This window comes from Nansenia antarctica, assembly GCF_963989245.1.
Source record: "Nansenia antarctica genome assembly, chromosome: 10".
Classification (NCBI taxonomy): Eukaryota; Metazoa; Chordata; class Actinopteri; order Argentiniformes; family Microstomatidae; genus Nansenia; species Nansenia antarctica.
Genome location: NC_137680.1, coordinates 4763344 through 4787192, shown reverse-complemented (window position 1 = coordinate 4787192; position 23849 = coordinate 4763344). Strand labels below are relative to the sequence as shown.

The 23849-nt window shown below is 43.0% G+C and overlaps 3 protein-coding genes across 6 annotated transcripts; 2 read left to right on the top strand and 1 right to left on the bottom strand.

The window, feature by feature from the left end:
* Positions 1-1100: 1100 nt before the first annotated feature.
* wnt4b (wingless-type MMTV integration site family, member 4b) lies at positions 1101-5983 on the top strand (the record flags this gene model as incomplete). Its single annotated transcript, XM_080540717.1, has 8 exons — positions 1101-1189; positions 1686-1839; positions 3833-3917; positions 4038-4169; positions 4306-4448; positions 4617-4757; positions 5228-5390; positions 5814-5983. The coding sequence occupies 8 exons, from the start codon at positions 1101-1103 to the stop codon at positions 5981-5983; spliced, it is 1077 nt and encodes a 358-aa protein (XP_080396843.1).
* Positions 5984-7835: 1852 nt separating this feature from the next.
* On the bottom strand, positions 7836-12749 carry cdc42l (cell division cycle 42, like). Its single transcript, XM_080540722.1, has 6 exons — positions 12710-12749; positions 10607-10711; positions 9934-10006; positions 9732-9841; positions 9347-9544; positions 7836-8913 (listed from the first exon to the last, which is right to left on the bottom strand). The coding sequence occupies exons 2-6, from the start codon at positions 10709-10711 to the stop codon at positions 8824-8826; spliced, it is 576 nt and encodes a 191-aa protein (XP_080396848.1). The 5' UTR covers positions 12710-12749; the 3' UTR covers positions 7836-8823.
* A 2307-nt stretch (positions 12750-15056) lies between these two features.
* Positions 15057-20993, top strand: mlf2 (myeloid leukemia factor 2). 4 transcript variants are annotated; one of them, XM_080540718.1, is made up of 9 exons: positions 15057-15350; positions 15654-15733; positions 16308-16419; positions 16769-16804; positions 17079-17153; positions 17378-17506; positions 18022-18181; positions 18841-19048; positions 20468-20993. In XM_080540718.1, exons 2-9 carry the CDS (start codon positions 15690-15692, stop codon positions 20472-20474), a joined length of 771 nt encoding a protein of 256 aa, XP_080396844.1. In that variant the 5' UTR covers positions 15057-15350; positions 15654-15689; the 3' UTR covers positions 20475-20993. The 4 variants fall into 4 exon arrangements, with proteins under 4 accessions (XP_080396844.1, XP_080396846.1, XP_080396847.1 ...); XM_080540720.1 differs by having other exon boundaries at positions 18841-19055; XM_080540721.1 differs by having other exon boundaries at positions 18841-19077.
* The last annotated feature ends 2856 nt before the right edge of the window (positions 20994-23849 follow it).

The following is a 23849-nucleotide window of genomic DNA, read 5'->3' as shown; positions in this document are numbered from 1 at the left end:
CACAATGCTTTTTTTGCATATTCACCTGCTCAACTTTTCTGGATGTTGACTTTTAATATTTGGGTCTTTGCTGCATAATCAAGACGTTTTTTAGCAGTGTTGCATTGCATGAAGGATATCAGAGACTCTTTCTCTCTCTAAAAGAGAAGGGGGGGAGAGAGAGAGAGAGAGAGAGAGAGAGAGAGAGAGAGAGAGAGAGAGAGAGAGAGAGAGAGAGAGAGAGAGAGAGGGAGAGAAACAGTGTCATCATTCTGATCACAACAATTTCAAAAGCGATTTATTTTGTGTCAAAGTAACATTGGATACTATTTGGACAATTTTTCATTATTGTTTGTGTCTGGGACGACAGAAATTGTAGAACAATACTGTCTAAACTGGCATGCTACTGCTGTCACAACAGAAGTGGAAATTGTTAGACAGCAATATTGATATGGTTCTTTGAGCATTTGGATTTAATTTTTTCAAGCTGATAAAACACATGGCCAAAGAGAGTCACTGCTGGACTACACTGGAGATGAACTGGTAAGTTGATCCCTACACTGTGCATATTCTGACAAAGGGAGAAATAGATATAAACTATTCTGTCTCTCAAGCATAATTTTGAGGGCATAGTTTATTGAATAGCACCCTCTACAGCTCAGAAATTGAGCAGTCCTCAAATCAATAATAATCAATATAATAATCACTGACAACCCTGAGATGATTCTGTCCTTCCAACAGTGTGGAGTGTTTTTATGTTCATTTCATTCAATTAAATGAATACACTATTAGTATGAGGTCACAGTAGTCAATAATCGTACAAACTAGTAGTAGGTGGTTGTACAGTAAAATACTAGTAGTGTCTATAGTGAAAAGGAGAATGAGCAAAAACAATAATATGATCCATTTCCTAAATCTGTGTTGTTTTTCCACTGTCTCCAGATATGAGGGGATCAACCCCAGGTTCAGATCCAGAAACATAGGCTGTCGGTCGATCTGTACTAGAATAGACTGACAGACCGACAGACCGACAGACTGCGCTGCGTAACTACGGAAACGTGCAGACTGCCGGCCCCAAGGACACCAACTGACGCACAAAGACGGACAGACAGACAAGTCTGATGCCAACTGTCTCTACTGTCAATCTCACGGCACAACTCCTCCTGCTGTTGCTATGGGCAACCCACCCGACCATGGCAACCAACTGGCTGTAAGTCTGGCGTTCCGGGGGGGGGGGGGGGGAGGAGAAAGAGGGAGTTTGTTTGTCATGCTATAACTTTTAAAAGATGGTGACGTGTCTCTAAATCTCTTTCTGTCTCTCCCTTTTCTCTCTTTGTCTCTCGCTCTCACTGACCTTTTCTCTCTCTCCCTCCCTTAACTGTGCTTTCTCTGTCCTCTTTTGTCTGGTTCCTCTTTCTCTTGTTGCCTTCGTCTCTCTAAAACTCTCCCACCCCATCCTTGCCCCTTTCTCACCTTAACCCCCACCACCCCCACCAACTCCCCCCTTTCTTTCTCCCCCCCAACTCTCTCTATCTCCCTTCCTCTATTCTCATTACCCCCTCTCTCTCCCCTCTTCCCCCTATTCTACTTTCTCCCACCCTCCTCTTCTCCTTCCTCTCTCTTGCTCTCCCTCTTCATCCCATACATACACCCCTCTCACTACCTGTGTCCCGTTGTGTAAAATTCCCTCCTATTTTCTCTCTCAGCTCCCTGGCGAGGATGCCGCGCTCGCGGCCCGTGTCGGGTGCTGTCGCCTGCGGGCGGCTGAGGGGACTGTCCGCGGGGCAGGTGGGGGTGTGCAGGGCGCGGGGGGAGGTCATGGAGTCCGTACGCAAGGCGGCCGAGATGGTCATAGAGGAGGTATGACCTGGGAACACAAACCGTATGGCAGGGCTCTCAAGTCTCACGTATTGGGCGTGAGACACACGCATTTCAACCCGTTCACACACTCACACGCCACACCTTGTCTCACGCCCAATGCGTGAGACTTGAGAGCCCTGCTTATGGTCTTCTCTGACTTCTTCTTCTCCAAACATCATCATCATGATTGCCATGCTCTACCAACTGAGCCATGGTGCTACCGATGCTTAGATTGTGGGTTTGATTCCCGCTGGGACCATATACAATGGGGGGAAATAAGTATTGAACACACTTGAGCCTATTCGAGTGAAATTTGTGAGATAGGCACTGAGGTCACCCTCATTTACAGTGACGTCGAGTGTACAATAGAACAGTGAGCAAGGGCAAACAAACAGTGAGCAAGACAGGATTAAAAAGAAAAAAAAGAAAGAAAAAAACTAAAAACAATTGCAATCGGTAGAATACAGTTTTGTATCAAGACCCTTGCAACCAGATTGTTGCAAAACATGAAAATGGAATAGGCTACAGACGTTTTTCACAACTTCTGAATCTTCCAGTAAGCACCATTGGGGGCATTAACCGTAAAAGGAAGCAACATCACTCCACCATCAACTGGCCACGCACAGGAGCTCCTTGCAAGATTTCTGATCAGGGAGTCAGAAGGATACTTAGAAGAGTAGCCACCACTAGGAAAGAGCTCCAGAAAGACTTGGAGGCAGCAGGTACAACTGTGACAGAAAGGACAGTAGGCAATGCACTCCACCGCCATGGCCTCTGTGCACGCTCAGCCCGCAAGACTCCACTACTGAAAAAAAGACATGTTGAAGCTCGTTTAAGGTTTGCCAAACAACATTTGGACAGTGAACTACTGGGAGCATGTACTCTGGTCAGATGAGACCAAAATTGAACTTTTTGGCTGTCACACAACACACCATGTTTGGAGGAGAACTGGCACTGCACATCACCTGAATAACACTATACCAACAGTGAAGTTTGGAGGTGGAAGTATCATGGTGTGGGGCTGTTTCTCCTCTCGTGGTACGGGCAGACTTCATATCATTGAAGGAACAAGAGACAGACAGAGATTCTTGAGATGAACCTGCTGCCATCCACCAGGATGCGGAGGATGAGACGTGGGTGGACCTTCCAGCAGGACAACGATCCAAAGCATACAGCAAAGGAAACTGGCAATTGGTTTCAGAGAAAGAAAAATCAACTTGTTGGAATGGCCAAGTCAATCACATGACTTAAACCCAATTGAACATTTGTGGAAGCATCTGAAGATCCAGATTTACAAGAGGGCCCCCCCGCAATCTTCAAGATTTAAAGACAATCTGTGTAGAGGAATGGGCCAAAATCACACCTGAATACTGCGGGCGATTAGTTACTTCATACAGAAAGCGCCTTGAAGCTGTCATTACAAACAAAGACTTCTCCACTAAGTATTGAATTAATTTCAGTTAGTGTGTTCAATACTTTTTTCCTGTTTCATTCCACTTTATTACACATAACTTTATTTACATATGGACTTCATTGTTTAGATTTTTTGTCTGGATTGTTTGAGTTAATATCGAAGTCTGGTGCACATTTTACTTGAATAGGCTCATTGGAAATACATTTACTGGACAAAATGTTGATGTGTTAATACTTATGTACACTGTATACTGACAAATGTACAGTATGCACTTACTGCAATGTAAGTCGCTTTGGATAAAAGCCTCAGCTAAATGTCTTATATTATATTATCATCATCATCATCATCATCATCATCATTAATCTCTGGGTTGGTATTAATAACTTGATCATAGGCAGTTTCCAATACATTTAGTGATGTATTTGTCATTACTTTGACAAGTAATATGCACTCTGCCCAACACCTAACAACTGACGATGTTGTCTGCCTGTCTGTCTGTATGTTTGTCTGTCTGTCTCTCTGTCTCTCTGTCTGTCTGTCTGTCTGTCTGTCTGTCTGTCTGTCTGTCTGTCTGGTCAGTGCCAGCACCAGTTCCGGAATCGCCGGTGGAACTGCTCCACCACCCCCCGTGGAGTCAACGTGTTTGGCCGAGTCATGAGCCAAGGTAAGAGGCCTCACTGGTTACGACTGGAAATAGACTGAATGAATGGTGTCAGTATTTCTGACTACATACAGTATATAACTGACTTAACCTGAACCATTGTTGTGAAACATTTTCCATCAGGCACGCGTGAGGCAGCCTTCGTGCACGCCCTGTCCTCGGCGGCCGTGGCGATGGCAGTAACACGAGGCTGCAGCCGGGGGGAGCTAGAGAGGTGTGGCTGCGACAGGAAGGTCAGGGGGGTCAGTCCTGAGGGTGAGTTGGGGGTATCTGTTCTTACTGTATTACTGTCAATCCATCAATCAATCAGCCAAACTACCCATCCAACCAATCAATCCATCCATCCATCCATCAACCAATCGATCGATCAGTCTATCTATCTCATCTCCAGGGTTCCAGTGGTCGGGGTGCAGTGACAACCTGTCCTACGGCGTGGCCTTCTCCCAGACCTTCGTGGACGAGGCGGAGCGTGCCAAAGGACTGTCGGCAGGGCGACCGCTCATGAACATCCATAACAACGAGGCTGGAAGGAAGGTCGGAGGAGGAGGAGGAGGAGGAGGGGCACTTTGAAGACAGTCTTTTTGATGATTTTATGAAAGCTTATTCTCTCCCCTTCCCTCCTAACCGTTCATCTTCATACCCTCTCCTGGCATCTCCCTCTGCGCTTCTTCTTCTTCTCCTCTTCTCCCTCCCATCCCTCAGGCCATCCTCCATAACATGCAGGTGGAGTGTAAGTGTCACGGAGTCTCTGGCTCCTGTGAGCTGAGGACCTGCTGGAAGGTCATGCCTCCGTTCCGACGTGTCGGCGCCGTGCTCAAGGAACGTTTCGACGGAGCCACAGAGGTAACCTGTCCACTCTGTCCCCCACTGACACTGCTGATACACGGGGTGCATCTCGGGTAGTGGTGGTCTAGTGGATAGTGAGTTGGACTTGTGATCGGAAGGTTGTGAGTTCAAATCCCGCCTGAAATCACACCACTACTAGTGTGTAGCCCTTGAGTAAGGCACTTAGCCCTCAGTTACTCCAGGGGGAATGTCCCTGTAATTCGTAATTGTAAATCGCTTTGGATTAAAAGCGTCTGCTAAAATGGCAAAAAATTTAACAATTAAATCTCAATCATTCAATCATTATATAATGATTAAAGCATGTTGAGCTGCAACGTTTTGCAGGAAAGTGCTATACAAATAAAAGTTATTATTATTATTATTATCTCAATAGTCTAGAGAGGTTCTCTTTGCATTAATGAGATGATTCTGCGTGCTATCCAGGTTCCTCCTCTGACCTCTGTCTGACCTCTGCCCTCCTTCCCCAGGTGCGTCTCTCCCGTATAGGCTCCAGGACAGCCCTGCTGCCCCGCGACCCCCACGTCAAGCCCCCCGCCGCGAGGGACCTGGTGTACCTCTCCGCCTCCCCAGACTTCTGCCGCCTCGACCCCGACAACGGCATCCCCGGGACCTCTGGCCGGCGCTGTAACGGTGAGAGGGCTAAAAACTTGCTGTACTGTAACCATAGATACGAGAGTATGTGTACAGTACACTGTGTACACTCCATTTGCTGCTTCGTGAGCTTAGAATGATAAGGTTCTATCTCCGTTCAGGGCATTTCAGAGATATTGAGCGTCAAAGTTTTGACATTCCATTACGTTCTATGAGATGGAACCTTCTGTATTTTATGAATTACTAACTCAAAAATGTCTACATTTTTAAAAAAAAACACCATACAGGCATTAATAAACACCTAATGGATCAGATTATGTAAAAAAAACAAAATTTTGACAAAAACGGAGATAGAACCTTATAATTCTAACGTCACAGCTCGCTTCTGTGCTAACCCTTCCTCCTCAGGCATGCTTTCTCATCCCTTTCCTGTCCTTCATCTCCCCCTCTCCCCCCCCCCAGGTACCTCTCGGCTGGCCCCAGACGGATGTGAGCTGGTGTGTTGTGGGCCAGGTTTCCGGGCGGGCCGGGCCGAGGTGGTGCAGCGCTGCTCCTGCAAGTTCTCCTGGTGCTGCTCGGTCCGCTGCCAACAGTGCAAGAACACAGTGATGATCCATACCTGCCGAGAGTGAGGGACTCTGTTGCACTCACACAACAACACAGTATACGCAGCAGAACCCAGAGAACTGGGCAGCAGACATTCTAGAACACTGACCAAGACAGTAGACACTCTAGAACACAACCGTGACAGGCCATTCTAGAACACTGCCCAGGCAGTAGACAGACACTCTAGAAGTCAGCATTGACCATACAGTAGACACTCTAGAACACTTCCCATCCAAACAAACAAACACCTGACCAGACATTGTCTAGGCTAGAGCACTGTCTATTCCAGACTCCAGATTAGATTTGAATAGATACTTGAGAAAACTATAACACATTTTACATGAAGGGATGGGAAGGTATAAACCACTGTATTGAGAGAGTGAGGACCTATGCATCACAGATATGACACCTCTGCCAGGGGAAGGGCAGAGAGGGTGGAATGACCTCTCACATGATCACTAGTGCCAGAACACAATAGAGTTATACTAACATGCATAGAGCAAAAGCAATATTTCAACTCCATTATATCATGAAACATACAGTCAACACACGATTTGATGTAAAGAATTTAGTGACAAAAGTCCTGTAGCATCTCTTTAAGGAACATACTTTGCACACTAGTAAGGTCATTAAAACACCATCAACTTCTAGTAGTACATCATAGTGAAAGTGATCACGCACTCACACACACATGCCATTAACCTAACTGACAAAGCTTCTAAAGCCGAAATTAACCGTAACTAACAGTGAAAACAGTGCTTACCTTTCTTTTGTGCATATTTGTATCTATGGTTTCATTTCTATGTGGTAAGGTAGTAAGCAAGTCTTTATACATTTACTGTATTTATGTCTCTTTACCACTGTTCGGCTTTTATTTATTTGTATATCTGTCATCCTGAGTTCTTTCCATCCTTCAGATTCCACCAGCAATCCCCCTAAACAGTGAGAATACCATACACCCCCCTCTCTCAGTGCTGTGTCCATGTTGCTTTAGTTCACTGCTCCAATGTGAAACATTTGTGATGCATTTTGCTACAGCACCAGTGTTCTGCACCGTTGACTTTGGTAAAATAAACATATTTTCACTACAACCCCTGTGCATTGTGTATGTGTGTGTTGTGTATGGTCCTCTCACATTATTCACAGTGGGTTCCTGATATGCAGTGAGGACAGACCTCTGCTGTACTGTTTATGGAGTGTCTGGTCATGGTTGCGTTCTAGACTAGTGTGTCTACTGTCTGGGCAGTGTTCTAGAATGGCCTGTCATGGTTGTGTTCTAGAATGTCTACTGTCTGGTCAGTGTTCTAGAATGTCTGCTGCCCAGGAGTTGCAGGATATCAAAGGGGGGTACAATGCCAGCAGAGTAACATTCCAAATAGTGAGTATGCACTCTGCAGTTTTCATTTTCCTGTATAGATTTCGTGAGCTTAGAATGATAAGGTTCTATCTCCGTTTAGAATGATAAGGTTCTATCTCCATTTAGAATGATAAGGTTCTATCTCCGTTTAGAATGATAAGGTTCTATCTCCGTTTAGGGCAGTTCAGAGATATTGAGCGTCAAAGTTTTTACATTCCATTATGTTTTGTGAGATGGAACCTTTGTATTTTATTAATTACTAACTAAAAAAAAAATACATTTTAAAAATAACACCACACAGGCATTAATAAACACCTAATGGATCAGATTATGTAAAAAACTCAATTTTGACAAATTGAGATAGAACCTTATAATTCTAACGTCACGATTTGGCTTCAGTCACAAGATGCAGGGTGTGTGTGCAAATAATTTGCAGAAAAAAACAACTCAAGGAACCTTGTTTTTTTTATGTCAGTTAAACCATTTTATTACAAACATTCTGTGATTCTAAACACCCAGAAGTTTACTAGGAAAAGGTTATCAGCTCATCATCATCATCATCATCATTACTATCAAGATTAAGTTCAGCTATTCAAAATATTACAGCTTAATTTGTTATATTATCAATCAATCACGATCAAGTTGGTAAGTCTAGCAAAAAGAAATCTGGATACAAATAATGGAAAAAAACCTCAAGTTTCAAAAATGAATAACCGCTAAAAAAAAAAATCCCAAAAGATAAACAAATAGTCATAAAATTAATACATCATACACAAAAAATAAACAAGAGGAGAAAAAAAATAATATAAATTCAGTTCTGTGTGTCGCCAGCAGAGGGCAGTTGAATCTGTGGCGACAATGCACTTGGTGTTCCCAAAATCCACTAGAGGAGTTGGAGAGGAAAGTGACCGATAATAGTTCGCTAACCTGGTCTGGAGTGAAAGTAAGTAAATCTCTTGTGTTCTCTCTCTCCAAACTCAAAGAAGCAACAAAAGAAAAAAACTATAAATTCAATAAAATCAATTCAGTGTCTCCCCCTATGGTATTTTCTTAAGCTGGGGCACAAAAGCCACCAAAGGCAACAAGGCTGAAAACACCAACTACACCAACCCCTCATCTTTTTGAGGTGTGCAGTGGCGGCCAGGCAGAGGGGAGCCCGCCCCACCTAACGGTTAGGGGAAACACTGTCATTTTTTAAAGTCTATCTGGAGGAAGAAGGAGATAAGATGAAGGTTTCTCCTTTCTCATGTAATCACTACTTGAAGGAAAACCCTCGTCTTCTCTCAGTACGTACTAAGAAGGCACAGTCAGTGTTTTTAAATGTATTGGCGTCTCAATGCCACTTCATCTCCATCCCTTGCTCACTCTTTTTTGTCCTTTTGTATGCTGGCCATTGATCTGCTTCTCTTGTTGTTGTAACCACCCCACCCATCTCTAACCCTGCCCCTCCTCTATCCCCCATCCCTCTAACTCTCTCTCTCTCTCTCACTCACTCCTCCGCCTCTCTGTCTATAACAGGACACAACGTTTCTTGGGTTTGGTCTCTGGAGGTTCCAACGCTGCCAGGATGGCCTCGTCGAACACGTTCTTCAGCCCCCTCTAAGAGACAGATGGAGAGATTAGAGATTAAGACCATTAAGAGTTTAATCCACTGAAAAAAACGTTTGAGATAAATTGAAACCAATGTATTTAAAACCAATGATATGATAAACCAATGAAAGTCATTGTGTAAGGTATAACTATGTTCCCCCTGCACCAATGATCCAGATAAGCTGCACCAAAAATACACCAGATGTGGTTTGACTTTAGACCAGTGGTTCTCAAACCTCTCCTCTGGGACCACCAGCCGTTCCACATATTTGATCTGTTCCACCACCAGCACACACCTGATTCAACTAATCAAGTGCAAAGCAATTAGGAGAGGTTTGAGAACCACTGCTTTAGACAATGACGATGTTTTAGTACTAGTTAGGGTTAGGACAAGTAAACCATGCTTTAGAGAAGGCTACTAGCATTATCGCTAGCTCCTTACCTGCGTGAGGGCGGAGCACTCCACGTATTTCACGGCCCTGAGGTCACGGGCCAGCTTGTCTCCACTCTCGGGGGACAGGGGACGCTGTTTGTTCTTGGCCAGCTTCTCCACCGTGTTGCTGTCGTCCCGCAGATCCACCTGGGTGCCCACCAGCAGGAAGGGTGTCCGCGGGCAGTGGTGGGAGATCTCAGGAACCCACTGGGGGGGGGGGGGGGGGGGGAACGGCAGAGTTAGAGGTCAGAGGTCAGAGTGTGTGCAATACAAAAACAACCCCAAGCACTTCTTTAAACATCTTGAAAAGACAAAACCCCTGGAACTCAAACACTAGTTGGCAGGTTAAGTGCGAGGAGGCTGAGCTTTGGCAACACAGCGACATGTTACTGACCTTCTCACGGACGTTCTCAAAGGAGGAGGGAGAGACCACCGAGAAACAGACGAGGAAGACGTCCGTCTGCGGGTAGCTGAGAGGGCGCAGCCTATCGTAATCCTCCTGACCTGAGAGGACCAATCAGAAGAAAAAGATTCTGTGATGCTGTTGAAACAATGCAACTAACGTTATAGAGAATGAGTTCAAATGCTTATATTACCCGCTGTGTCAAAAAGGCCAAGTGTGTAGGGTTCCCCTCCGATCATCACCGTCACTGCATAATTATCAAACACCTGATGTTTAAAAGAAAGCATAAAACTTAAGTAATGTCACCCATCTCTGTGCCATAAAAATCTCCTCCATATGATTAAGAAATTGTAAATCAGAAGTCGAGGTGGTTCCTAACAAATCCCAGTATATTAAATATAATTATTTATGTATACATTTTTCCAAAAGAAACAACAACAAAAAAATACTGGAATTAAACTAATTAAACCCTTGAGCTTCAATTTCCCTACTTTTTCTTTCTCCCCACCTCCCGAAATTTTTTTTGTGACTTCGAAGCATTTCAGTCACACGCTTTCTGTCACATGGACTGGTCATCTTTCAGTCCAACTGACTGTCGTGTGTTAGGTTAAGTAGTTCTGATGTAGTAGCTTTAGTTTGACACTATATTTCTCTCAAGGCTAGCTTTAGTGTAGTTTAACTTCTTTCTTTGTAAAGTAATTGGTTATCGAATGTTCAGAGAAACTTCCAACACTGAGTATTTGATCTATCGTCCTTTTTCCTCGGTTGTTTTCTCAACCCACTCTCCCTCCCTACTACACGCTGGCCCACACCCTTTGACCCCCACAGTAAATGGCATGTGCCCCAACACGCTGCCCTGCTCTTACCGTAGGAACATATTCTGAGGGAAACTTGTTGGTTGTGTAGGAAATCAGTAGGCATGTCTTTCCTACTGCACCGTCCCCCACCACTACACACTTTATAGTCTGCATCTAAAAGGAGAGAAAGAGAGAGGGGGGGGGTGAGCAAGAGAGAGACACACTGACAACAGTCATAACATGGGCTGTGTTAGTCTCTCCTGAAGGACACATTTGAGACTCTGCTTGTGACTCCACACACATACAGTAACTACGGGAAACAGAAACAACCTACGACCGACCTAATCAGACAAAGTGGAGACGACACTGCGATGAACAACAACATTGTCTGCCAGGACAGCGGTCTACTGACATCCATTAACTAGTGACGTTCTCTGGTGTAAGCCTGTTAGGTGATTCATAGACCATTCAAACCACATACACTGGTGTTAACTAGCATTGATCGGAAGGAATGATGTATGGTATGCAGTATTAATGACAGTCTCTCAAGGGAGGCAAGACTGACACAGGGCGAAACTATCCAAAACATCTAAGAAGCGTTCACATAGCACAAATGACAGGCGTAGTAAACACAACCAAAAATGAGACTTCCACTAAATGTGTCAAAGTGACAAACTTGGATGCGATATAGCCTAATAAACAGCTGTTCTCGAGAATAATATTTGAGTCAGACGAATATTGCTGACACTCATTTCGGCACTTCCTCATACCGGAGGAGACATGACAGAGACAGAGAAGCGACATGAGTTAAGAGCCTACACTCTTAATGAGTAAAACAAAAAAAAAGAAGTTTAATGATATATTATAGTCATTAAACTTCGGCTGGATAAGCAGTTCATCACTTTGGACCGAAAACACAATAGACCGCCTCTAATGAAGAGCAGGGTATATACAGGAATCTGGAGGTTAATTTCAATACCTTTCTAAGACTTTTTAAAGACCTTGTCAACATTTTTCCAGACCTCACCGCCACTTCGAGCTGTAACCGTTGACATCAGTGACACCTTTAACTTAACAGTTTGAGTTTGCAATAGACTAGACCACTATCATACAACAGACTTTCCGGTTCATCTTTGTTTTATAATAAAACTAATGAATTCACAAACTTTTACTAAACGTTTTTAGGACTCAAACTCTTTGGACAGTCTAATTCAGAAAAATACAAAATTCAAGACCTCATAAAACCATGATAAGACTTTTTAATACTTAAGGGTCTTGATTTTCCCAAAATGTATTTATCAACTTTTAATACTTTTCAAGACACCGCGGATACCCTGTCTAATGAAGAAACAATCGGCTCTTACAGCCCAGCTGAACACAGTGGAGCGGGGGGGCTTGGGGGACATTAGGACAGATAAGCATGAAGTGATTGACCCTCTGACACGATCATGTCATGACAGCCAGACATACATATTCCCATATTATATGTTCTGGTAGAAACATGATAATGCTAGGGGTGACTGCATCCAGAAACTGAAATGCAATCATCATAAAAATTGTGCAATAATTTCTCCTGCTGACTCCTGCTGACAGGATAGGGAGACAAACAGTACATTAGCCTAACTACAGCAGGCTAAAGACAAGTAGTTGGTTATCTGACGAATGAACTTTAAGGCTTCAACATTCACATGTCATTTGGATGAATACATTATAATGTTTAACTAAAGCTAACCGATTTACCCTTGCTTTGCTAAACTAAAAGGTAGCAAAATGAATAGGCCGAAACCAAAAGTATTTAGCTACTAATGGTAACATTATATGCCCAATTATCAAGTATGATTGAAAAGTGGCATGCTGACACTATTGTCAGATATTGTCAATATAATATCATAATAGTTCTTGAAAGTTATGACAACTTGATCAGGGTTGACTGGCAAGCATGAAGCTACTGGCAGAGCATGAAGCTAACAATGTTAGCTAGCAAAGAAAGTGGTATTTTTTTCCCTATGTCTCCGAGGAGTAATGCCAACAAACTGTGTATACGTATCCTGTGTGTAAAGTAACTACTTATATGGGACAACAAACCGAACAATAATAAGGGGGATGTCTAAACATTTATTTGACAATAACACAATCATTTTCATCGTTTTCCAGAAAAAAGTAGCGACTCACCGTTTTTCTCCCTGGCTATTAGGCGTTGGTTACATCCGGGTTTTGCTCGAGACACTCTGCGCATGTGCGACCCAAAAGCTTTTCCCATCCGCTTCAACAGCACCGCCACCCCTCGACCGAAGGGAGTCAGTCACGCGTGACGTCAGAATTATAAGGTTCTATCTCCATTTTTGTCAAAATTGAGTTTTTTTTTTTTTTTAACATAATCTGATCCATTAGGTGTTTATTAATGCCTGTGTGGTGTTATTTTTTTTTTTTAATGTTGACATTTTTTAGTTAGTAATTAATAAAATACAAAGGTTCCGTCTCACAAAACATAATGGAATGTAAAAACTTTGACGCTCAATATCTCTGAACTGCCCTAAACGGAGATAGAACCTTATCATTCTAAACGGAGATAGAACCTTATCATTCTAAGCTCACGCAGTGGTAGTTTCATTATTTTACATTTTCTTCATTAAATATACCTGTGATGAATGTGACTTCTAAAATACTAATGAGAGTAGAGAAACTGTATACCATCAGCATAACCAAAGCAACAAAGGACTTGTTTCTATTGTTCATAGGAGATCATAGGAGACTTGGTCAACTAAATAATATCTTCATAAGTAAGTTCTTCTGCTCATTCTTCTGTTCTCACGTGGAATGCCATCTCGGGAGAACAACGGATATGTCACAGAAGAAATAAAGTAATATTTGCATGATGAATAAATATGCATGCTCCATTGTTTATGATGATGGCCAAGCATGCAGACATCACTGACAGTGTTTTCTTTCATGCATATTAGATGCATATTATTGGGGATAATTACACGGATTAAGGTTCAGAGTTGAAACAAACTACTGTAGTACTACTACAATGTTCTGTGTTATGCAGTTGCCATTGATAGTTGATAGTGTATATAGCCTTTATTTATGTAAACCTGGGGCCCGTTCCACTAAACAAGATTATATTTTAAGCCTCGATAAAGTTCTAATCGGCGATAATGTTAGCTTGCATTCGGTTCCATCAATGTGGCTCAAATAATTCGCTGCTTGGTTGAGCTCCTTCTGAGTCAGATATAATTAGCCTGGTCGCGAGCAGGCTAAAAGACTGGCTAAAGTAATACGTGCGTCAAAAAAGGCTCACAGGCGGAAACTTTTTGAAAGTGTGATCGATCGATAGATAGTTTGATTGTGTGATAGATAACTTGATATTTTGAAAGTGTGATAGATAGATCGATAGATCAATAAATAAAAGAGTGTAAAAAAAAAAAGTAATTGTTTCAACTTGCATTGCTGTCATCACAGCGGTCTGGCTGGCGCAGTGGTTAAGGCAGCCAGCTGGAGTTCCAAAGGTTGCGTGTTCGAGACTTGATTTAAGTGAAGTTATTTTTTTATTTCTTTTTACATTTAACCAAAGCCTTCATGCAAAGGCTTCAAACACCATTGTAATCGTGTCAGTTCTTGTAAATTAGCCTGCACCATCATTTTATAGCCTACATACTTTTTTAGATGAGATTTTAGATTAGATTCAGACAACGAAATGCAGTAAAAAGTGCGTCCGAAGAGGGATTTGAACCACCGTCTAAAAATGACAAATAAATCCCATGGCAGCGGTCGATACCACTAGGCCATTGTGGTGATATGACAGTTTGTAGCCTGCTGCTCATATCACCACAGTAGTAATATTCATTTATTAAAATATGAACATATAACAATAACTGGGGCTAGTATGACCTACGCATTTAATCGGTCAGCAATTTCTTGCCAAACCATTTCCCTCGCCTTGTTAATTGTGGCAGTATTGCACTATTTTACATCTTATTTTTCCGTCTTCATAAAGATCAATAATTCGGAATGCTGCGCAAATGTAGGACCCCTGCAGAGTGGAGTATCTTCATTTCGACAGATCGACTCTTCGGGGCTCTTTATGTCGGCGTGCACGCGCCCATATCGAAGATTTGTAAGAACACTCATAACACAAGCCTGATCCTCGTTCGAGGAATCACCTGAGGCTTGAATTCCAATCGCGAGTTGCCTGATCGCCTGATTTATTTAAATCGCCGATATACTAATCCATGTTAGTGGAACGGCCCCCAGCTCTTTTCCCTCCTTGTTTTTAGTATTATTATTATTATTATTATTATTATTATTATTTTTAAAAAAATCCCAAGCACCAGGGGAGCCCCCCCTCCTACATTTCGTTGTATGGTACCTGTACTGTATTAATGACAATAAAGGCCATTCATTCATTCATTCTTCATGTCTATCTTAAGCATCGATCAATCTTAAAAGTGACGTAGTAGTCCTGCGTCATTTCCGGATGTTGCCTCCCCCTTTTTTATTGACATTTCTCTTAATTCCAGCTTGCGGCTCCAGGCGTTTCACGGGGTCGTTTGGTTATTATAGGGGGACATTTAACACATTTACCTCTTGGGACGGACCGGTGCCTTGTCGCGCACGAAAGAGAGACATTTAATCTCGGGACAAGCTTGTTGAAATCCTGTGGAAAACATCAACATCTTTCTCTCTTTTTCTGCTTCCTGACGTTTTTGCTTCCTTTGTCAGTCCTGACTTCCGTTTTCATGCTCAACCAACAGTGGAAATATATCTTAAACCTAGCTAATATTCTCTAAGTCAACACAAAGAAGTCACCTAAGTAAGATTTCCTATCGATAAAGAAGTCAACCTTTTATTGATATAGTGGTTTAGTGAGCTAGTTTCAAAGGCTAGCTTGCTTAATAACCCTTATGCCAGGTTACAGCAAGGGATAGCTAGCTAGCTTGCTAGCTAACATTAGTATAGCTACTGCTGCTGCTTGTTACATTTGTACACCATTGTCCATTGTTCGAGAAAGAAAGTGCCTCGAAATAGCCTGAATGAGACATTGACCTGTTTAGGTTGACTATCCTCTTTCGTTATTTTTCTACTGAACAACTGAAAACGGACGTTTTTTCCCTAGCAACCAGAAGCTAGCTGAGCCAAGCAACATAACAACATGTTTCGATATTTAAATGACGTGGATGACAACCCCTACATGATGTGAGTGGACACTTCTTTCCCCTATTATGTCCAAGCTAATTACATGTGACTTATTGCCTTCATAATGTAATGAGAGGGGCTTGAAATATGACCGTTGTGTTCCTGGGCAGGTTTCAAGGCCTAAATCTGCTAAATGTGCGTGCAGCAGTCAGATTAGTACAGCTTCTCAACACGTTGTATTATTAGGGTACAGAGGTTTCTTCGTGTCTGACTGACATGTACATTTTCTTAGATTAAAAAATGCACTAACGGTATGTCATTTAACAACCTCTTTAAATCAGTGCCTTCTTCCAATGTACACTTCATTGGCACTCACTCACTCAGGCACCTATGACTGAGTGTGCATGCATGGTCTATTTCCTCAGTTTTCAGAGGTTTCTTGGTGTCTGACATGTACATTTTCTTAGATTCACTAAAATTCACTAGCGTTATGTCATTTAACAACCTCTTTAAATCAGTGCCTTCTTCCCAATGTACACTTCATTGGCACTCACTCAGGCTGCACCTATGACTGAGTGTGCATGGGTCTATTTCCTCAGATGATGATGATGATGATGTTGCCTCTCCTTTTCAGGGATCCATTCGCAGCCCACAGGCAACAGATGAGGAGCTTGTTTGGTTCGTTTGGCTACGAACCTTTCCCCCTCAGCCCTCAGATTCAGCCGCCCCGCGCACCCCATCTACAGGTGTGTGTGTGTGTGTGTGTGTGTGTGTGTGTGTGTGAGAGAGTTTAGTTTCTCTACTAAGTATTGCACTAGTAAGAGATGTATGTATGTTACGGTACATGTGGGAATACGGTACATGTGGGAAAACTAGGGTTAGGGTTAGGTGCTAGGGTGGCTTGGTACATGCTGGCATGTCTAACCCTACCCCTAACCTTAACCCTAGCACCCTAGCACCTAACCCTAACCTTCCCACATGTACCGTATTCCCACATGTACCGTAACATATACATTACTACTATTACTGCAATCGCAGAATAACTTAAGATGAGTTTGTCTTCTTTTCATTTGATTAACGTATGGCTTCTTATAGGCTGGTGCTCTGGCCCCCTTTGGAATGATGGGAATGGTGAGTCTTCGTCCTTTGATGTCACAATCTTATCTTTCTCAATAGCCACTGGGTTTATGGAATGCAAGTTTTAGCCCTTTTGTCCCTCCTGCCTTCTTCTCATTGAGTTAATCTCTGGTTGGTAGGTGAAAGGTGTGTTTGCCCGTTAGTGATTACCAACTCAAGTGAAGAAGGATGCATATTTTGAAAGTATTCCAAGCGGGCATAAATATGTCATTTGAATATTTCAGCTGCACATTGAAAACTGACGTCCTCTCTTGTCCCCTTCCTTTAGGGAGGAGGAGGAGGAGGAGGAGGGTTCATGGATATGTTTGGGATGATGGGAGGAATGATGGAGAACATGAACATGGTGAGTGTTTCCCACATACCAATTCCTGGTATTCCTCCACCATGCTCTCCCAGACTCTGTCTTTTTAGATACATGAGGAGAAATCTGTAGGCCTCACAAAGGAATTGGGGAAAATATACACAGTGTAATGAAACTACAGAGTACCCATGGTACTAACACAAGGCACCTTGTATAGCTTGATTATGATGTTAGCTTGATTATGATGCTCTTCCATGTCCCCCCAGGACAGAATGTCTGGTTCCCCAAACTGTCAGACGTACTCCTCCTCAACAGTGATCTCCTACTCCTCTTCAGACATTGGGGCTCCTAAAGTCTACCAGCAGACCAGCGAGCTGAGGACCGCACCTGGCGGGGTAAGAGGGGGCTCGCTGACAGTTACTCAATCTTTTTTTTCTTTTTTTTTCTGAGTGGGGCAGTCCCACTCATATTTTTCATTTTTATTGACAGATATAGTAGAGATTTAGACAGGAAGGATGGGTGAGAGAGACAGGAGGGATGACATGCAGGATATGTCCCCGGTTCGATTCCGACCAGGGACATATCCTGCATGTCATCCCTCCTCTCTCTCTCACCCATCCTTCCTGTCTAGGTACATAACCCGCTACGCCAACTAAGCGCCCCAACATTTACTCAATCTTAAACTGATCCCTGATCCCTACCTCATAAAAGGAAATCAAACCCTAGGTCCTGAAAGCAAATCAGGTCATATGTTGACATCAGCATATATACCGTCAGCTTTTGGTATTGCTTTGGATAAAAAAACAGCTGTCAAGTTTACATTTAATTCAACCAGTCTTTGCTTTTGTATGTTTTTTTGTGTGTACATGTTGCTCTGCTGAATGACCTCCCTCCCCCGTCCCACTCTCAGATCCGTGAGACGCGCCAGTCGAGCCGTGACAGCGAGAGCGGCTTGGAGCGCCTGGCCATCGGCCACCACATCTGGGACCGCGGACATGTGATGGAGCGCTCCCGAAACCGCCGCACCGGCGACCGCGAGGAACGCCAGGACTACATCAACCTGGAGGAGAGTGAGTCACGGAGAGACAACAGGGTGGAGGGGGGGGGTGTTGGAGACTGTCTGATACCAGGGTATCCGCGGTGTCTTGAAAAGTATTAAAAGTTGATAAATCAATTTTGGGAAAATCAAGACCCTTAATAAGTATTATAAAGTCTATTTTATGAGGTCTTGAATTTTGTAGATATTTTTCTGAATTAGACTCTGTCCAAAGAGTTTGAGTCCTAAAAACTTTTAGTAAAAGTTCGTGAATTTATTCGTTTTTATTAAAAAACAAAGATGAACCGGAAATTCTGTTGTATGATAGTGGTCTAGTCTATTGCTAACTAAAACTGTTAAGTTAAAGGTGTCACTGATGTAAACGGTTACAGCTCGAAAGTGGCGGTGAAGTCTGGAAAAATATTGACACGGCTTTTAAAAAGTCTTAGAAAGGTATATAAGTTTCATTGGTCCACCAGACCTTCTGAGCATTTGGGAAGTGTTTTGGAACTGAATTAGAGACTGCCTAATGCTCGCTTAGCCAGCCATGGGGTTTGACACCACCCCATACTCACCATGTCAATTTAAGCATTTTTAAAAAAAGATAACACTCTAACAAAATCATGCCTCTGAAGGAGAGTCAAAGGTTTGAACTTGCTCTGACCCCCTCCCCCCTGTCTCTTCCTTTCTCAGGTGAGGCTGACGCCTTTAACGAGGAATGGAGGAGGGAGGCAGGAAGGTACCCTCCCCCAAACGCACGGGGGATAGACTACGGCCGAGACCGGAGGGCGGCGGGTGGTCAACAGCTGGCCCTTCCCGCTCCCAGCTCTGAGTCCCCGCCCGCCCCTCGCCACGAGTCCCCTAGACACCCTCCACCCCCAACTCGCCCCCGCTACGACTGGTGAGAGGTAGGAAGGAGTGAGAGTCATGGTGTGTATGTGTCAGATTAAAGCTGTTGTAGAAGGTGACCTCAACCAACTTTACTGGGCCAGAATGTATATAATATATGTACTGTAGCTTGTTTAGTATGGTAGAATACCAAATCATGTTCCTAGTGCACTGCAGATGGCGAATAAAGTTGAATTGAATTGAATTGAATTGAATTGAATTGAATGTGGGCTCCAATCTTGCTTCTGCTAAGCGGTGCGCTGGCAATAGTGGATAATAGTCATCGTAAAAAAAACAACAACCACATTGCAGGGTCATTGTGGAGCGCATACACAAAAGTGGTTGTGTGATATGCTAGATTATTCTCCCCCACCCAATAGATCGAAGAACTGGACATTTTAACAATGTCTACAATCGATATCACTGAGGGCATTACGTCAGTCAAGGGATGTCTCCTTTCCTCCGTCTGCACTGACATAAAAGAACTGGTTAGGTGAAATCCTAGGTCCTCCATATACAGTAGGTTTCTCCCCAGCCAGTATTTTCACATCAGTGCAGAAGGTTATAGTTCAAATCCCACGTGGGAAACACCACCACTAGTGTGCCCTTTTCAGTAAGGCACTTAGCCCTAAGTTATTCCAGGGAGAATGCCCCCTCCTGTAATCTCTTAATTGTAAATCGCTTTGGATAAACACGTCTGCTAAATAGTTTTTATGTCTAAACACCTAAATGGTTAAAGCTGTGAGGGAATGGAGACGATGACTATGGAGGTAGAATAGAATAGATTTTATTGTCCATGTACAGTTGCCTATACAATGAAATTGTAGTGGTTCTTCTGAAGGTGCAAAAACAGAAAAAAACGACAAATATTACACACTAGACAAATTAAAAAGCGAAAATGCTATAAAACAAGCTAAGAGACAATGAGGTCCGTGGTGTCAATAAGTGCAAATAAAGACAACAATCGTAAGAAAATAAAAAAAACTATAAAAACAAGCTAAAAGACATGAGGTCAGTGGCGTTATAATACTGTAATAATACTGTAAAAATACACAAATACAAAGATGCACCCAGTGAGTTGTGTCTGTCCAAAGAGTTTGTCCTAAAAACGTTTAGTAAAAGTTTATAATTTATTATATATAATTTAATTTATTAGTTTTTATTAAAAAACAAAGATGAACCGGAAATCCTGTTGTATGATAGTGGTCTAGTCTATTGCAAACTAAAACTGTTAAGTTAAAGGTGTCACTGATGTAAACGGTTACAGCTCGAAGTGGCGATGAGGTCTGGAAAAATATTGACAAGGTCTTTAAAAAGTCTTAGAAAGGTATTGAAATTAACCTCAAGATTCCTGGTATATACCCTGTGTGAGGGAATGGAGACGATGACTATGGAGATGCACCCAGTGAGTTGTGGTCGTTTTCCTCCTCAGGAGCTGACGAGGCGAGCAGAAGGATGAAGGGAAGACGCCGTGGCCCGATGCTGTGAACGAGGACGTAGAGGGAAGTGGGACACGACTGACCATCATAGATGTTTGATATGATCGCCGGACTGTCTATATAGAAACTATACATTTAACACACACAACACACACACACACATCAGAACCCGACACATTCAGTACCTGCATTTATGGTTCAACTCCTCTGCTGTTACCGTGAACACAACCTACATGCACGCACGCACACACACACACACAAACACACACACACACACACACACACACACACACACACACACACACACACACCCCTACACACTCACTTTGTATATAGACACATTCTCAACCTTTACATGCGTTTTTTGCCCATCGCACTATATAAATATATATACATTGCCACACTACATACTACACATGCTGTACAGTCCATATATGTTTGTGTAGACACTAGTGTGTCTGTGGATTGAATTGTATACTGTTGACTAATTAAACTAATTAATTGAAAAAAATCATTAAACATTGTTAGATAATTGCAAGCTGTGGTGTGGTTTGTTAAAGGCTTGCTGCTTGGTTTGAGGTGTTGTATTTCTACAACCAGGTTTTTGACCTGGCGAAGATCTACCTCGGAAATGAAGTAAAGGAGTGATGCCCATTGTGTGCCATTTTGTTTCTCACCCAGCACCATAATGTTGTGTGCTTATGCAATATAATGTATTTTTTTCAGATGTAATTTCATTTGCTGTCAAATCTGTTGAGTGGAATGTCTCTTTCCATCCATTACAGGGTTCTTTTCATTTGCATGCCTCAGTCAAATACTGTTGGTCCTGTAACACAGTTCACCCTTTTGCTCTCACACACTCACATACTCCTACACATACTTACACACACTCTCCCTCTCTCTCTCTCCCTTTCCCTCTCTCTCCCTCCCTTTCCCTCTCTCTCTCTCTCCCTCGCGTGTACACACTCGTGCTCACAACCTACCCAGTGTCAGAATATCTGCAGATGGTCATGTGACATCCAGATGGAACTCACCATAGGAGTAGCCAATCAAAATCCTCTTTAGTTCCTCCCCCTCCCCCCACTCCCTTGGCACATTCCCTCTGGATATCTCTCTCTCTCTCTCTGACGAAATACTTCCATGTTTTCTCCCTCTATAGCCATCCTCACCTATTGCTGTATCTCATCTTCCCTCTTTCCCGTTCTACCTGTACATATCTTTTTCATCGTCATCCCTTTTCTCTCTGGATCTCTCCTCTCATTGGTCTCTTTACCATCCCTCCATTTAGTCCTATTATCGTCCTCAGCATCTGTGGATGTTCAGACTCTGGATGGCCCCTTTTGTGCTGTACAGTACCTGCCTTGACAGAGATGAGATTATGTGCTGTGTTGTTTGGTTCGCTCTCGTAATATAGGTCCATCTAACCTGCACTAATGGGTTCACACTCCCTCTCCCTCCCTCCGGTACTCTCCAGATAAATGTGTCCTATAGTATTGTCTATGTATGTACCCATGCTATTCTAAGTCTATGCATCCTAACACTGTCTCTGTACAGACACATGCTGGGTTATTGCAGGGTTGTATAGGTATCAGAATACTATTTTTGAAGTATTCAGTATGTATTCTGCTATGTTATATTTAAAAAGGCTATTCAGAATGCCGATTCTGAACTCGATCGATCTCACGACATTGCTCATACTGAACAGTAGCTGCTCAGCTGAGTGAAGGAAAAAATAATTGTTTTCGTCCGTGTATGATGTCCACCTGACTGCACCATGGCTTTTCCACACAAGTTGACGCTGATGATTTGCAGGGCCCCTGATGTCCTATCAAAATATGTTTAGTGAGAAACATTTGTTTAGTGTGTCTGTGCTTCTTCTTATTATTTTCTGTGTTTTTTGTTCAATGCTATAAATGAAAAATGTGTCTGAATACAAGGTGAATACAACCTGAAGACAATTTCAAAGTATTCTATTCAACCATGGCTATATGCAACCTATAGTATGTCTATGTAAATACAGTACATGCTAGGCTTTAGCCTATGCATCCTACAGTATGTCTATGTAAATACATGCTATGCTAAGTCTATGCATCCTACAGTATGTTCTGGAAGCCTCTGCCAATCCTACCGTCTGTTTACCGCTGCTTCCTGTGTGTACACAAGCTAATCAGTGCTTACATCACTGCTGACTAGTACTCATGACATCTGCGAAAATATTGTCCCAGCAAATTGTGCATAAATGAATGTGTAATTTTTGGTGTTTGCCAGTACCCAAGCATCATTGCTGCCTAGAGCTGTACTGCTGCAGTGTGTTGACTGTGTCATAATTGGGTGGAAAAGAGGAGGGGGGGTTATTGTGTTTTGTATTCCATGTTTTAACCTCCTTTGCTATTCAGTGTTCTGACCAATATTCTGGTGCCGGGCCAAACAGCATTACACACACAACCCCTCTTTTCTGCACCCCCTTGTGATTTTTGCTGCATCCCTCTTTCCTCCTCTCTCATCTTTTTGTCTCCTTGACCCAGTCTCGCTCCCTCCCCCTTTCGCTGCATCTTCCAATGACTCACGCGCTCCCCCTCCCCCGTCTGTCGCACGTTTTCACCCCCCCCCCCTCCACTCTCCTCCTCCCTCTTCTCCCCTCTCTCTCTCTCTCTCTCTCTCTCTCTCTCTCTCTCTCTCTCTCTTATTCGCTCACATTCTCTCACTTTCCCACCCTACCAGGCTTCACACAGGCTGCAGGTAATGGAAAAAATAATAATCTCAATCTATTCCATCGTTCCTCTCCTCCATCCTTCTTAGTCACTCCTTCTCTGTCTCTCTCTACTCTGTGGTCTCTCTCCATCTCATCTCTCCATTGGTTCATATCCTCTTGATTCTGAACAGTACTTGACTGTACAGCACAGGTATCATCCTACATTGCATCAGCAATGTGTGTGTGTGTGTGTGTGTCAAGGATTGACAGTGCATTCGTTGTGTACAGTCATGTATGCATGATGTATGTATGTATGTGATGTCTTATTTGATAGTGTTAGTATGTGAGTGTGTATGTCACTTCATGTGCTTGGAATGCATCTGTTTCATAGCTTTTCCCTCCTAGAGAATGCGTCAGTATTTTCACGCAGTGTGTGTGTGTGTATGTGTCTGTGTGTGTGAGAGAGAGAGTGTGAGTGTGTGTATGAGAGAGAGACAGAGGGAGTGGGTTGTGGAAGTCTGCTGGTATTTGTCTTTGTCAATGTTCCATTGAAGCATCTCTTCAGAACTGCTGATAGTTGGCATCTCATCTGATGTCTACGGCAGAGACATTTTAGAGGTCATTTTCTCTCTCTCTCTCTCTCTCTCTCTCTCTCTCTCTCTCTCTCTCTCTCTCTCTCTCTC

Bases quoted from the DNA above. Each gene is read 5' to 3' on its own strand.
- cdc42l (XM_080540722.1), bottom strand. From the start codon at position 10,711: ATGCAGACTATAAAGTGTGTAGTGGTGGGGGACGGTGCAGTAGGAAAG. The intron at 9,842-9,933 runs GTAATATAAGCA...TGGTCCTCTCAG, and splicing joins TGGCCTTTTTGACACAGCGG to GTCAGGAGGATTACGATAGG. The intron at 8,914-9,346 runs GTAAGGAGCTAG...TCTGTCTCTTAG, and splicing joins AGTGCTCCGCCCTCACGCAG to AGGGGGCTGAAGAACGTGTT.
- mlf2 (XM_080540718.1), top strand. From the start codon at position 15,690: ATGTTTCGATATTTAAATGACGTGGATGACAACCCCTACATGAT. The intron at 16,805-17,078 runs GTGAGTCTTCGT...CCCTTCCTTTAG, and splicing joins CCTTTGGAATGATGGGAATG to GGAGGAGGAGGAGGAGGAGG. The intron at 18,182-18,840 runs GTGAGTCACGGA...TTCCTTTCTCAG, and splicing joins CTACATCAACCTGGAGGAGA to GTGAGGCTGACGCCTTTAAC.